The 16,397-nt window shown below is 35.0% G+C and overlaps 1 protein-coding gene across 5 annotated transcripts in view; it reads left to right on the top strand.

Moving 5' to 3' along the window:
• The window catches only part of TAOK1 (TAO kinase 1), a 172,101-nt gene that overhangs the window by 109,489 nt on the left and 46,215 nt on the right, over positions 1–16,397 (top strand). For 4 of the 5 annotated variants that reach the window (XM_032321232.1, XM_032321233.1, XM_032321230.1 and 1 more), the window contains 5 exons: positions 2,947–3,040; positions 5,423–5,504; positions 9,024–9,191; positions 11,428–11,631; positions 13,518–13,652. In XM_032321232.1, the coding sequence (XP_032177123.1) occupies positions 2,947–3,040; positions 5,423–5,504; positions 9,024–9,191; positions 11,428–11,631; positions 13,518–13,652 (683 nt within the window). The remainder of the gene's footprint in view (positions 1–2,946; positions 3,041–5,422; positions 5,505–9,023; positions 9,192–11,427; positions 11,632–13,517; positions 13,653–16,397) is intronic. The other variant, XM_032321234.1, reaches the window with a different exon arrangement.

The raw sequence follows: 16,397 nt of genomic DNA, 5'->3' as shown, positions 1-16,397 counted from the left end.
ATAGAGTAACTTGGAATGGGGTTTGAAAACTTGAGCAAGGAAAAACTGCAACAAACTTGAGCGAGGAAAGGGAGACATCTGCTTAAGAGAGAATGTGGTAGGGCACCTGGGTGGCTCAGTGGTTTAAACCTCTGCCTTCGGCTCAGGTCATGATCTCAGGATCCTGGGATCGAGCCCCATATCGGGCTCTCTGCTCAGCGGGGAGCCTGCTTCCCCCACTCTCTCTCTGCCTGCCTCTCTGCCTACTTCTGCTCTCTGTCAAATAAATAAATAGAATCTTTTAAAAAAAAAAAGAGAGAGGATGTGGTAGCAAAGATGGGAGACTGGTTACATACAGGGAGATTTTATCAAATAAGAAAATACTAATTAAATGTGATAAGAGCAAGGTTCCTCTTTGTTAGAAGAGTGTGACAAATAATGGAAAAAGATAAAGCTAGAACTCCATTGTTTCATAAACATGTTGAATGTGCATGTATGTATATAAATTTTTATGTGTATGTGTTTCCTAACTTTGTCCACTGAAAGGATAGAAGAACAGTGATACCTTAGTAGCAGTGAGCACACCTGTTGCCACAGCTCCTTGGAAAATTGGTGGAAACCTTGATCTGGAGTGTGGAAATACAAGATAAGCCTGGAAAATCTTAGTGTGCCAAAAAGCAAGGAAGTGATTAAGAAATGATAGGGCCATGTCAAAAAGAAGCCAATAAAGTGTTCTCATTGCTCAAACATGAGGCATTTTGAACATCAAAATAAAGGATAGTAGCAGATAATAAAATAGAAATCTGCAAGTCTGTGTAATAGGAAAATTAAAGTTTTATGAAAAAAACAGGATGTTTATATAGATTCAGAGTATCTTCTCAGGGCGCCTGGGTGGCTCAGTGGGTTAAGCTGCTGCCTTCGGCTCAGGTCATGATCTCAGGGTCCTGGGATCGAGGCCCGCATCGGGCTCTCTGCTCAGCAGGGAGCCTGCTTCCCTCTCTCTCTGCCTGACTCTACTTGTGATCTCTCTCTGTCAAATAAGTAAATACAATAAAAAAAAAAAAGTATCTTCTCAAAAAAGATACTAATTACAAAAGGAAACAAAGAAACTTACCGTGAAGAAGTCTGACAGACACAGCTTTAATTGATATAATGCGAACACCATCAATAATGGAAGCATTCAAAATCATGCACCATCTCATAGAATACAATGAGAAAAATAGAACACTTCTGTGATGCTGTGTAACCCAAATATAATCAAAGATATGTAACCCAAATATAATCATAGGACAAACCCAAATTGGAGGGACATTGAAGAGTCTTGTATAATTCAAAATGACTTCAGCAGTTACCTTAAGAGACCAGAAAAAGAGGAGCAAAAGGCATTTGGCTGATTTAGTAGGGCAAGTGACTTTAGATCTTGGGGTTGTGATTGGTTCAAGCCTCACATCAGGCATGAAGTTTACTTAAAAAGAAGGAAAGAACGAAAAGAAAAAGAGCAAATTCAACCCAAAATAACTAGAACAAAGAGAATTTTTAAAAAATCAAAGCAGGTGGGGTGCCTGGGTGGCTCAGTCGTTTTAAGTATCTGCCTTCTGCTCAGGTCATGATCCCAGGGCCCTGTGTTTGGCTTCCTGCTCAGTGGGAAGCCTGCTTCTCCCTCTATCCTTCTCCCATTCTCTTGCATATGAATTCTCTCTCAAATAAATAAAAACTTTAAAAAAAAAAAAAAAGGAATCAAAAAACAAAAGAATAGAGAAAACCAATGAAACAAATAAAAAAATCCCTAGTTTTCTGAGGTGTGTCTGGGTGGCTGTCGGTTAAGATTGGAATTTTGATTTCAGCTCAGATTATGAACTCAAGTCCTGAGATCAAACCCAGCACTGGCTCTGTGATCAGTGGGTAGTCGGTTTGAGATTCTCTGTCTCCCAACACCTCTGTTCCTGTCCCCTCCCTGGTGCTCAGGAGCTCCCTCCCACCCCCACTAAAATAAAGAAATCTTAAAAAAAAAAAAAAGTTTTCTGAGAAAATAAAATTGATAAACCTCTAGCCAGCTTGATCAGGGGAAAAGAAGATACAAATGACCAATATGGGAATGGGAAGTGACATAACTACACATTTTACAGGTATTAAAAGGATTATAGGGGGGCGCCTGGGTGGCTCAGTGGGTTAAGCCGCTGCCTTCGGCTCAGGTCATGATCTCAGGGTCCTGGGATCGAGGCCCGCATCGGGCTCTCTGCTCAGCAGGGAGCCTGCTTCCCTCTCTCTCTCTCTGCCTGCCTCTCCATCTACTTGTGATTTCTCTCTGTCAAATAAATAAATAAAATCTTTAAAAAAAAAAAAAAGGATTATAGGGAAATATTATGAACAATTTTATGTTAATTTATTTAGATAAGATGCACACTTTCCTTGATGGAAATGATCAAGGCTTGCTGTTGCTACAGAGGACATCATTGGAACATTTGATTGAAATTTGAATGGGGTTGAGGATTAGATGATAGTCATGTAACAGTATTAATGGCCTGATTTAATTGTGGTTCTTTAGAGGAAAGTTCTTATTTATAGGAAATACAAAAGTATTTAGGGATGGTAGGGCATTAGGCCAGCAACTTAGTGTAAATTGACACACTTGAAAAAGCTTTTTGAGCTCCACATGCGATTTTTTTTGTGAAATTTGAGACATTAAAAATTTTTTAAATTTAAATTAGTTTAATTTTTGTAAGAGAGGGAAGGGAGGAAGAGGGAGGGAGAAAATGAATCTTTTGCAGGCTCCACACCCAGCGCAGATCCCAACTGAGGCTGGGTCTCCCAACTCTGAGATCGTGACCTGAGTTGAAATCAAGAGTTGGGCACTTAACCGACCAAGCCACCCAGGTCTAACTGCCCCCCACAAATATTTTAAACAATGTTTGCGTGCCTTTATATAACAGGCACATATTTTAACAGGAATGTTTCTTTCTTTTACAGCGGAAAGGAAGCCTCCTTTATTTAATATGAATGCAATGAGTGCCTTATATCACATAGCCCAAAATGAATCCCCTACACTACAGTCTAATGAATGGTGAGTATTGCTGAGACATATATTACTCAACATTGTGTAAATTAAATACTTTTTTATAATGTTATCAAAATGATTTTATTTCAATTAGGTAAAGTGTATTACTTGAAGAGATATTAAATTTGTTTATCTTACCCTTGTATTTATCTTCTGTTTAACATCTGCTTTTCATAACATATATGTAATTCAGTTCAGAAATAAAGGAGAGGGCGCCTGGGTGGCTCGGTGGGTTAAGCCTCTGCCTTCAGCTCAGGTCATGGTCTCAGGGTCCTGGGATCGAGGCCTAGGTCGGGCTCTCTGCTCAGCAGGGAGCTTGCTTCCTCCTCTCTCTCTGCCTGCCTCTCCGCCTACTTGTGATCTCTCTCTGTCAAATAAATAAATAAAATCTTTAAAAAAAAAAAAAAAAGAAGAAATAAAAGAGAGATGATGCCACATGGAAGCAGAAAGTATTGCTTTTTATAAAAATTCATAATTTATTTTTTCTTTGAACATTAGGAACACATAATCCTGATTATATAATAAATATAATACATAATAGCATAATTTAAACATTGATATTTTATTGGGGAATGGTATATAATTTATCAAGTATAAAACATAGGTAAAATGGGGGCACCTGGGTGGCTCAGTGGGTTAAAGCCTCTGCCTTCGGCTAAGGTCATGATCCCAGGGTCCTGGAATCAAGCCCGCATCTCCCCCTCTTTCTCTCTGCCTGCCTCTCTGCCTACTTGTGATCTCTGTCTATCAAATAAATAAATAAAATCTTAAAAAAAAAACAATATGTAAAGTGCTTTATCAGAATCATCAGGTAATTCATAACTTTGGGATGTTCTAATTGTTATTATGATGTTTATATTCAGAATACTGTTACTCTGTCTCTTGGTACTTCCTTGATTTGATTAAATTAATTTATGTAAAGAAGTTTATGGAGAACAGATTGACAGTTTTAGAAAACTAGGGTTTTTATCAGTGATAGAAAATTTTAGTGTATAGTACCTAAGTGTATTTAGGTGTGTCTAACATTTGAAAAATTCTAGAGGCATATCAAGCATACTCAGTATTTTTAAATTGACAAATAGATGTATAAGTTAATGAAACTTAATTTCTTTAATGATTGCATACTTAAGGTGCATTAGTAGGTCTTTGCTATGTGTTTAGAGATACTTGGAATCCTTTGGCACAGTCTAGCATTATGGTACATATCAGTAATAAATATATTGAACACAAACTTTCTTTACACTGTTTTGTATTTGGGGATTCAAAAAAGAATTCTTACGTATAAAGAACTTAAATCTTATGTGAATATGAAAGACAGACATTGATGGAATAATTGTTACTTACTGCCTTCCTCCCTGAACTCTCATCATTAACACTGTATAAAATAATATGTTGCAGATTTCTGATGTTTTTTAAAAAGTATCCTAATTGATTTTCTGGATTTAATGCAAGTCTTATCCATTTTTTGGAAATAAGTAGGTATAAAATTGTTTCCTCCAGAGTAAATAGATTGATGTTCTGAAAATGCTAGATAGAAGATGACCCACAGGGCAGACAAGGGAGATGGCTTACAGAATGGAAAAGAAAATTGAAAAGAATGTCATCTTCAATTTGAATGCAAAGAAGAAAAAATTAACTTCCCTAATTTTGCCTCAATATAGAACAAGTTATGGTATTTAAAATATGTGAGAGTAGGATTTTTTTTTAAGTTTTTAATTTAAATCCCAGTTAGTTAACATACAGTGTAATATTAGTTTCAGGTTTACCGTACAGTGATTCCATACACTTCCATACATCACCCTGTGCTCATCATGACAAATACACTCCTTAGTCTCCATTTCCTATTTCCCCCATTGCCCCGTGCACCTCCCTTCTTTTAACCATCAGTTTATACTCTGTAGTTAAGGGTTTGTTCCTTGGTTTACCTCTCTCCCTCTCTCTCTCTCTCCCTTTCTCTCTCTCTTTTTTTTCTTAACCTTTGTTTGTTTCTTAAATTATGGGAGCAGAGTTTTTAAATCATCTGTGTGAATTCATCTTGGAAAATGATAAAGATTCATTGGTTGGTTTAGATAGCTTTTCATAGACTTATATAAAATCTATAGTATATTGTATTTGCTTCCCCTCCTACTAATAGGCAGATGTCTAGATTTGTGGATTTTTTAAATTACATTTTTATTTAAATTCCATTTAGTTAATATACAGTGTAATACTAGTTTCAGGTATAGAATTTAGTGATTCAACACCTATATATAACACCCAGTGCTCAAAAATGAACGCTTCATGAATTTCCATGTCATCCTTGCACAGGATGCTAATCTCTGTATTTCTTTTGGATTTGTTTTAAAAGGAAATAGCAATATGTTCACTTGATACTTTCCTTTACAATAGGTCTGATTATTTTCGCAACTTTGTAGATTCTTGCCTCCAGAAAATCCCTCAAGATCGCCCTACATCAGAGGAACTTTTAAAGGTTAGTTTTACTAAGTCTGTTTTCTATCTATAAGAAATTATTTTAAAGGATGTATTTTATTTGATTTTGGATCAATAGTAAGTCTGATCTACTAATTTTTACTGATATGTTAATTTTATATACTGTTCTCTTTTGGAACTTTTCTTAGATGCAGAGTCTTTTGATTTGTGTTCTCAGAATTAATTAAGTGTTTTACCATGTCTGTATATATATATATTATATATAAAATATATAAATATATAATAAATATATATAAATATATAATATATAAATATTCCAAATAGTACCAACTGATTGTTTATATGTTCTAAGAATATTCCTGAGTTATAACTCCACATTTTAATTCATGTGAAACAATGTCATATTTTAAGGTTAGTAAAACATAGTTTACCTTTGGATTTAATTTTTATGTCTGCCATATTTTAGATAGTCATCTATATTAAAATAATATGAAAGAAAAAATGTATATTTATATAAATATTGTGGGAGAAAAGAGCTTTCAAAAGAAACTTAAAAATGGATATCATATTTCTCTTTCCTTTTTAGAAATATATTTTTCTAACTTGGCAATGAAAATATTTTAAGAATCATGTAAATTCTGTTTACAGAGTTTGGTTTGACTGCTTAATTTAAATACTTTGGTATATGCTTTCTGTTCTCCAAAATTTATTATTTCATTTGGAGTTTGGCCATCTTATTAATAGCAGTAATAGTATTGTTGAACTTAATATAGTACTTAAAACTAGATAAAGCAATAGTAAGTAGGATTTGACTCTCTGTCCTTGTGCCCCGAAGGAAGATTGGTGATTTTTCACTATAAGAATCAAATAGACTACTTTTACGTGAATGTTTTAGAACTTCAGAGAGTTTCAGTTTATTTTCACGAGTACACAGCAGTTAAAGATACAAAGAAATTGAAAAGATTGTGTGTGTGTGTGTGTGTGTGTGTGTGTGTGTGTCTGTATCATAGTATTTGCAACCACAGTATATAGAAGAACAGTAAAATTTTAGTAATACTTGTGGGATTCTAGGTAGTGAGCTCGTTCATAGTCTCAGAAATGAAAGCATGAATAGATAGGTACTCACAATAGATAGCAACGAAATGTTTAGTATAGCTAGGAATTATATTAGTGATAAATAAGCAAGATCTGTATGTAGAAAACTATCAAACTTAGAAATTTAAGATGTATTATTTTGGGGTAAGAAGAGTGAGTATTATCATAAATGGTCATATGTACCAAGCTAAGGCTCAGGAAAAAGAAAAAAATCTGGCTTCTTAAACTTGCCTTATATAAGCAAAAGAAGCTGTTTTGGTAATAACCCAACCCACCAGGGCCAGATATTTGGTGATTAGATCCCAAGTCTGCATATAGTATTAATTTTCCTGGTTTATAGCAGGAAATTGAAAATGATAAGGAATTATCTATCAAGTACTTCTTTCCCTGTGGCCTAATTATATTTCTGTTGCAGTTTATCATAAGAAGAATTGGTAGAAAAAAATTTAAATCTGTGAGATGCCTGGGTGGCTCAGTCAATTAAACATCTGCCCTCACCTGAGGTCATGATCCCAGGGTCCTGAGATTAAGCCCAGCATCAGGCTCCCTGCTCAGTGGGAGGTCCGCTTCTAGCTCTCTTTCTCTCTCAAATAAATAAAATCTTTAAAAAAAAAAAAAAAAGGGAATTAAAAATTGGAAATAACTGTCCAGAATTAGAGTAATGGTTAAGTGATCTTAGCATAAATAATTGATGAAGTAACCCATAGACATTATGTTTATGAATTTGAAATAATACTTATGACAATGATAGTAGAACAAAATATCATATTGTTAAAATTCTGTAGAGAAGCTTTTTTCTCTTGGGGGAATGGCATCCATAGGCATTCAGAATGGTCAGGCCAATACAGTATCTAACAAAACTAGGTTGTCCTGAACCCCTGGTAATAGAATCATTTACCTTTATACCAAGAAAGTTGGAAAAACACCCAAAAGCACATGTGTTGTGCTCCCAGGTGGACTTTGAGTAGTTTGTGCTGTGACACCCCAGTTCTTATAAGATCATCTAAAACAAAAAAGACGTCAGTGGAGCCTGTGAGGGTTCCATGTGTGCTAAGTGTGTTCATGACAGGATCAAGTGTGCTTTTCTTATTGAGGAGCAGAAAATTGTTGTGAAAGTGTTGAAGGTACAAGTGCAGAGTCAGAAAGCTAAATAAAAGGATGTTGGGTGGCTTGGTCGGTTAAGCATCCGACTCTTTATTTATTTATTTATTTATTAATTTTTTATTTTTTATAAACATATATTTTTATAAGCATCCGACTCTTGATCTCAGCTCAGGTTTGATCTCTCAGGGTCATGAGTTCAAGTCCCATGAATTCATGCCCAGCATGGAGGCCACTTGAAAAAAAAAGGAGCCAAGTTTAAAAAAAAAGTTTTTTGAATAATTAAAATATCAAAAGGCAAAAGAAAAAATTCTTTAAAGAAATTTGAATCACAAAGGTAAAAGTATTATAAGAATTATAAATTTATCTCATATACATTCTAAATATATGTAAAAATTATAAAAGTATTATAAGAATTCAAGTATATCTCAGAACTCAAGGCAAAAGGTGTCTTTCTGCAATCTGTATGCTATGTATCCACAGAACAAAATTTATACACAGAATATATCTGTAAAGAAATAAGTCAAGGGGCGCCTGGGGTGGCTCAGTGGGTTAAAACCTCTGCCTTTGGTTCAGGTCATGATCCCAGGGTCCTGGGATCGAGTCCCACATTGGGCTCTCTGCTCAGCAGGGAGCCTGCTTCCCTCTCTCTCACTGCCTGCCTCTCTGCCTACTTGTGGTCTGTCTCTTTGTCAAATAAATAAATAAATAAAATCTTAAAAAAAAAAAAAAGGAAAGAAATAAGTCAAAATATAACGGATTATTCTGATGGTGGAATTGTTCTATTTTTCTGTATTAGATAAGGTTAAGCTTATTAAATGTTAGTGGTAAAAATCACTAATAATATAATGTCTTTTAAGCAACTGCTAGTTATAGAGTATTATTTATCCAGCATCTAAAGGAACTTCTTATAATACCCAAGTTTATGTTACATAATTCACCAGAAATACATTCCTGTTAAAACCTAATACAACCCAGAAGTGAACATACCTTTTCTATGAAATCAGTTCTAATAATATGTAAACCTTTATTTAGCCCTTATTTAGGTCTCTAATTAGACTTAATTATTAGTGTTTAATTAGACTCTGATTATTTCAATGTTGCTTTTTCAGTTGGTCAACAAAGGTACCATATTTCCATAATGTACAGGGGTAGTTATGCATGCCCAGAGTGTATGTACAGAGATGAGAGTTTGGTAAATACAAGAAGTCAAAACTCTAATAGAATTAAATAGCTATAGATTATATGTGTTATCTATCATGATTACTTAAGATAGTAAGTACACTCTGGGAAAGGGGTACATTTGTACTGATTGAAAAAATAAATAGGCTTCCACCTGACTTTTACTTTCTGTTCTTATCAGCACATGTTTGTTCTTCGTGAGCGTCCTGAAACAGTGTTAATAGATCTCATTCAAAGGACAAAGGATGCAGTAAGAGAGCTGGACAATCTGCAGTATCGAAAGATGAAGAAACTCCTTTTTCAGGAGGCACATAATGGACCAGCAGTAGAAGCACAGGAGGAAGAGGAGGTAATAAGTTAGAAATGATTCAGATATTGAGCTTTGCTTCTTTATTAGCTTCTTTCCTTGTGCAACTTGTCTTGCCGTGAATGTTTTGTTTTAGTGCTTCCCAGATTATGTTTTCTTAACATTGGTCCTGTAAGGTCCCAGGTGGGAAAAGGGTTTTGCATTCTTTAAACCCAGCCCCTTTGTAGTGCTCATTGATACAGTAAAGCTATGCAGAGTCTTTTATTAAAGAAACCTATTCAACTTTAATCCAGTAGCCATCAAATTTTTTGGATACTGAACTCTCTTTTGCCTTGTATGGTTCCATGGGACATGCTTTTGGAAATATTTGAAATTACAGACTATGAAAGTTGACAGTACTCATTCAGAAGTCTTTAGAGTTATCATGTGTTGTGCTCTGTCAGGGATACTTGATTCTTTGCTGTTCTGTATCACTTCATTCCATCTGTACAGTTCTAAAATACTCATTTTACAGATGAGTAAAGCAAAGCTCAGAGTGATTAACTCATCATAGGTTAATATAGGTTCAGATTCATGTATCTCAACTCTCACATGTTCTTTCCATGTTGCCTTTTAGGGAGTATGGAAATACAGATTTGCAGAAGAAATGTTACAGAACTTCCTCACAAGGAAAGATACATATAGAACTTATTATTTAAATTGTTTTCCAGGGGCGCCTGGGTGGCTCAGTGGGTTAAACCTCTGCCTTCGGCTCAGGTCGTGATCTCAGGGTCCTAGGATCAAGCCCCGCATTGGGCTATCTGCTCAGCAAGGAGCCTCCTTGTGATCTCTCTTTCTCTGTCAAATAAGTAAATAAAATATTTAAAAATAATAATAATTGCTTTCCAGTGAGAGATCACTTTGCATTCTGAGACCAGGAGTAATAGTTATTTACTTTTCTTTTTTAATAGTGCTACACAATTAATGAACTGTGAAATACAAGACTTTCTTAACTTACAGTTTTGGTTTTGTTTTTTAGTTCATATAGTAATCATTAGAAAATCATTTTGAGGGTAATAAGGGTAGGGCAGTCAGTTAAGCATCAGCTCTTGGTTTTGGCTCAGGTCATGATCTCAGGATCATGAGATTGAGCCCTGTGTATGGCTCAACAGTTGGTGCAGTCTGCTTGGGATTCTCTCTCCCTCTAGCTAACCACACCCCAGCCACACTCACTCTCTTTAAAGTAAATAGATCTAAAAAAAAAAAAAGAAAGAAAGAAAGAAAATGGAGCTTTTTTAGATATATAAAATATTTCAATAAAGTAAAATTAATAAAATTCTAATGCAGTTAAATCTATAATAGCATCTCTTTTAGGCTAGGATGTAAGAAAAATTCATATATATATTTATACTTTATATATATGTATATATGCACCATATGTCTTTATGAAATTCTCCATATCTTACAGAATCTTGGGTAAGACTACTAAAATGTTGGTGCCCAGATACCATGGCTTGCCTGGTTACTTCATAAAAGCATTTTTATGAGTATGATTAAATGTACAGGTAATATGTAATTTTTAATTTACAAATAGTAGATAGGAATCAATTTTAAATAAATTGATGTAAAAGGGTAGGCCAGAGATTATTTTCTCAACAAGAAAAATATACTTAGTCTTCCTTGAAAAATAACAACTAAGAGGCACCTTGTAGCTCAGTTAGTTAAACCTCACACTTTTAATTTTGGCTCAGGTTATGATCAAGGTTGTGGAATTAAGATGTTGCCTCGAGCTCTCATGTGGAACCTGCTTGAGATTCTCTCTCTCCCTGTTCTGCCTCTTCCACCCTGCTTGCATGTGCATGCCAGCACTCTAACAACAGTAACAACTGAAAGTGGTTATTTATAGGACTGAAAAAAGATTGGGGTTTGTTTTAACCATGGGAATTACTGAGAAATGACCAGAATATCTCCATATATATACCTCATGAGATGTGTGGTAGAAATGGATTTCAGAAAATGTCAAACAACTTAGAGAAAATGCTATACTTTGGAAATAACCCATAACTAATGAACTAAATTTTTGACACAGTTGGGCTTTTTGTTATTTACTTATTAATTATTTTTATTTGTTTATTTTTCAGTTGGTAGACTTCCTGGTCTTGGCAAATAGAGGGAATTTCCCATGTTAGACCTCTAAATTTCTTTCTAAAGATTGTGTGCTAAGCAGCGTGATAGGTGATTATAATTAGCAATTTCAAAAGAGATACAGATATTTGAACCTAGTTCTCTTTTCCCTTAGGAACAAGATCATGGTGTTGGCCGGACAGGAACAGTGAATAGTGTTGGAAGTAATCAGTCTATTCCCAGCATGTCCATCAGCGCCAGTAGCCAAAGTAGTAGTGTTAACAGTCTTCCAGATGCCTCAGATGACAAGAGTGAGCTGGATATGATGGAAGGAGACCACACAGTGATGTCTAATAGTTCTGTCATCCATTTAAAACCTGTGAGTATTTGCATTTCAGTAAATACAATTTCAACTTTGGTAAATAATTTTCTTCAACTGATTAGTTCGGAGAGTCTCTTGGATGTTTCAGAAATTTGGAACATAATTAGGTAACTTACTTTAAAGTGGCATTAGTGGGGCACCTGAGTGGCTCAGTGGGTTAAGCCGCTGCCTTCAGCTCAGGTCATGATCTCAGGGTCCTGGGATCGAGTCCCGCATCGGGCTCTCTGCTCAGCAGGGAGCCTGCTTCCCTCTCTCTCTCTCTCTCAGCCTGCCTCTCCATCTACTTGTGATTTCTCTCTGTCAAATAAATAAATAAAATCTTTAAAAAAATAAAAATAAAGTGGCATTAGGCTTATTTTCCAAGTATAATGTCTGCATTTGGGAAACTAATGTTTTAAGAATATTAAAAGGACATTTTAAAAATCATAGAAGAAAGAAATATAGCAACACTGTGTTAATATGTAATTTGAAGTTAGTTTCATGAAAAATACAGTATTTAAAAATAGTTACGTACACACATGAAAGTCACGATAATGGTTGTCTTTTAAGAGAAAGGGTTATGAGGGTAATGATCAAAAGTGACTTGTACTGTCCATAATGTTTATATCTTTAAAATAAAACAATGTAATTGCCAATAATTGTAAATTTGGGGTTTAAGAAATAAGGGTTTTGCTACAGTATTCTTCACACTTCTGAGTGCAGAATTTTTAATTTTCTTGAAAACATTTTGAAAGTCAGGTAACTTGTTTTTAGCAACCAATAGGAATACTTCTTTTTTAACTTCAAAGCTTGTAGTATTACCTAAAATCCTACTAGGCACAAGAGCTAACAGGTAGATCTAACCCAAGTGTTAATCAGCAGATGAATAGATAAATAAACTATCAGATATACATATAAGGGAGTATTATTCAGCTGTGAAAAAATGAAATTCTGATGCATACTGTAACATGAGTGAACCTTGAGATGTTATGCTAAAAAAGTAATGTTATGCTCAGTGATATTAAGCCATATGCAAAAGGACAAATACTGCATAATTCCACTTACATGAAATATCAGAAAAGGCAATTCATAGAGACACAGAATAGATTAGTGGTTACCAGGAACTGAGTAGAGGATAAAATGGAGAATTTTTGTCAGCAGGTACAATTTCTATTTGGGTGATGGAAATGTTTTGGAAATGGTGGTGGTTGTACAACATTGGAAATATAATTAATGCCAATGAATTGTACATTTCAAAATGGCTGAAATGGAAAATTTCATATTATATATGTTCTACTACACTCACACAAAAAGTCATTAAGAATGACTATATAGTAGTTATATAGTAGTACTCTTCAGGGCAAAATCATGTTTAATTTTTATGTACTTAGGCAATAGAAGCAGCAGTAAAAAAGATTATTCTCATAATCAGTTGGTTGCTACTTAATTCACTTCCTCTTCAGTTAATAAACTAAGACATATATAAGGAAAGACCAGTTCTTAAAATTTTTAGTTATTTTTTTGATTATTTGGACAAATTATAGAAGAATTAAAAAGGTATTTTTAAGATATATTATTGCTTTGAAAACCTAAGAGCATTAGGATAATTTTTTTTTACTGCTGTTTAGAATTACTAAAGCTTTTCCATTTTCTATATAGTAAGTAGGATATAGATCTAACCTGATAAATTTCCTGATCCTAAATCGGTTTGCTGTTCCATATACTGAGAGAATGATGTTTCCTGATTCTAATTATGTTGAAAATAAAATGTTGGCATTCACAATTTTTGTTCTTGCTTTCTAAAATTATGTCTTTAAGATAAATTGATCAAGTTATCTTTAAATTTTCTTGAAAGTTCAGATTAGCTGTATTTGTTCAATAGTATTGTTTCTTTCTTTGCCTAGGAGGAAGAAAATTACAGAGAAGAGGGAGAGCCTAGAACAAGAGCATCAGATCCACAATCTCCACCACAAGTGTCTCGTCATAAATCACACTATCGTAATCGAGAACACTTTGCTACTATACGGACGGCATCACTGGTATGTTCTTCCCCTGAATTAGAAATATATTTTTCATATTGGACTGTGGCACCTGTACTGAAGTACAACTATATCTTATTTTTCTTTTTTGTATTTGGGGTTTGTTTTGCAAAATACTCATTCAGCATTTAAGTGCCTCTTATGAGAAAGATATACAGAATATGCTGAGATGTTAAACTAGTGATGTCTTCAAAACATACACAAAGAACCATTGTGTTAGAATATATCAAATACTTAGGAGGGCTGGAAGGTGCTAAATAGGAGTTCACATTACTTTTGATTTGGGGCATAAAAGAAATATTTAGGAAACAGATTGTTTAGGCCTGTCTTGGATGGCTCAGTCAGTCAAGGATCCCACTCTTGGTTTCAGCTCAGCTCATAATGTCAGGGTCTTGAGATCAAGCCTCAAGTGGGGTTCTGCATTCAGCGTGAAGTCTGCCTGAGATTCTTTCCCTCTCTCTCTCCTTCCCTGTCTGCTCACACTCATGCTGTCTCTCTCTCAAATAAATAAAGTCTTTTTAAAAATAACAAAAAAGAAAACAAATTATTGGAGCTTTTAATAGTTGTTGATTTTAGGCACAGAGAGGAGGATAAATGTTACTTCTATATAAGAATTAACAGTAAAGAAATACTGAAGCTAACCTATAAAAACCTATTTCTTCAGTAAAGAAATACTGAAGCTAATACTGAAGTGAGGGAATGAGGAGAAATGTTTGGGAAATAGCAAGTAATTCAATTTGATGTATTCAAAATGTAGTTCTTCTGGTTTCCCAAAAAATAATAAAAATGGATTATGGGGGGTGTGTGACTTGCTCACTTGGTAAAACATATGACCCTTAATCTTAGGGTTGTGAGTTTGAGTCCCACATTGGGTGTAGAGATTACTTTAAAAAAATAGATTATGTATCCATTATTAAGGATGTTATTTTAGCAGGCTGCATACTACTCTGATCAGTCAAAAAAAGTAGGACCAACACATAATAAAGGATACTAAAGGATAAAAAGAAATTAAGATATCATAGGAAAAGTAAACTGTTAGAAAATATGACAGGAAGTATAAAATATATATCTGAGAAAAAAAGTTTCTGAATTATCAACTGCATAAGCAGATTTTGTAAATCCCATGCAATGGCCCATGACTCTGTATGACATGGGGTCAAGAATGCCATCTCCCATCCTGAGGAAGCAGGTCATTTCTGCAATTCTGCAACATGTAAATAATTTTTGAACAGAGCAAGTGGCAAAGATTGCTTGATGGTTTTTTCATGACTATTTTTTTTTTAAGATTTTATTTATTTATTTGACAGAGAGAGATCACAAGTAGGCAGAGAGGGAGGCAGAGAGAGAGGAGGAAGCAGGCTCCCTGCTGAGCAGAGAGCCCGATACGGGTCTTGATCCCAGGACCCTGGGATCATGACCTGAGCCGAAAGCAGAGGCTTTAACCCACTGAGCCACCCAGACGCCCCCATGACTATTTTAATAAATACCTAAAGAGGTATTACCTAGAGAGATGCCAATTCATGTGACTTTGTGACTTCGCATATATTAAAATGTTTCTCAAACACTCTGTACCAGTTTCTGGCTCCCTCAAATTATTTAAGGATACACTTTTTTTTTTTTTTTTTTAAGATTTTAATCACAACTAGGCAGAGAGGCAGGCAGAGAAAGAGAGAAGAGGAAGCAGGCTCCCTGCTGAGCAGAGAGTCTGATGCGGGGCTCGATCCCAGGACCCTGGGAACACAACCTGAGCTGAAGGCTGAGGCTTTAACCCACTGAGCCACCCAGGTGCCCCACACTTTTTTTTCTTAAGTATAGTTGACATACAGTGTTATTTTAGTTTTAGGTATATAACATAGTGATTTGACAGTTCTCTGCATTATCAGTGCTCAGCGCAATAAGAGTAGTCATCATCTGTCACCATACAAAGTTGTTAGTATTATTGACTGTATTCCCTGTGCTGTACTTTTCATCTCCATAATTTATTTATTTCATAACTGGAAGTTTGTACCTCTTAATCCCCATCATTTATTTTATCCATCCCACCATCCACCAGTTTGTTTTGTGTATTTTAAGAGTCTTTTGATTTTTGTTTGTTCCTTCATTTGTATTCTGGATTCCCCATGTAAGTGAAATCATAGGGTATTTGTTTCTGTCTTTCTGACTTATTTCACTTAGCATAATACCCTCCAAGTTTATCCATGTTGTTGCACATGGCAAGATCTCCTTTTTTATCGCAATATTCATATATATACCACATGTGCTTTATCCATTCATTTACTGATGGACCCTTGGGTTGCTTCCATTCCTTGACTATTATAAATAATACTACAGTGAACATAAGGGTTCGTGTATCTTTTCAAAGTAGTGTTTTCTCTCTCTTTTTTCTCTTTCTTCCTCCCACCCTCTCCTGTTTCTTTTTTTCCTTTTTTTTTTTTTTTTTTTTTTAAGGGATGGAGTGAGGGTAGGGGCAGAAGGAGAGGGAGAGAGAGAATCTTAAGCAGACTTCTCTGCCCAGTGCAGAGCCTGATACAGGGCTTGATCTTACAACCCTGAGATCATGACCTAAGCCGACTTCAGGAGTTGGACATTTACCCAATGCAGCAACCCAGGTGCCCCAGTGTTTTCTATTTCTTTGGGTAAATACCCAGTAGTGGATTAATAGGTCATTTGTGTTTGTATTTTTAATTTTTTGAAGAACCTCCCTACTGTTTCCCACAGTAGTTACACTGGTTTGCATTCTTACCA

Source organism: Mustela erminea, chromosome 18 (genome assembly GCF_009829155.1).
Source record: "Mustela erminea isolate mMusErm1 chromosome 18, mMusErm1.Pri, whole genome shotgun sequence".
Taxonomy (NCBI): domain Eukaryota; kingdom Metazoa; phylum Chordata; class Mammalia; order Carnivora; family Mustelidae; genus Mustela; species Mustela erminea.
Note: the sequence above shows the minus strand (reverse complement) of the source record. Positions and strands in the feature narration are given on the sequence as shown.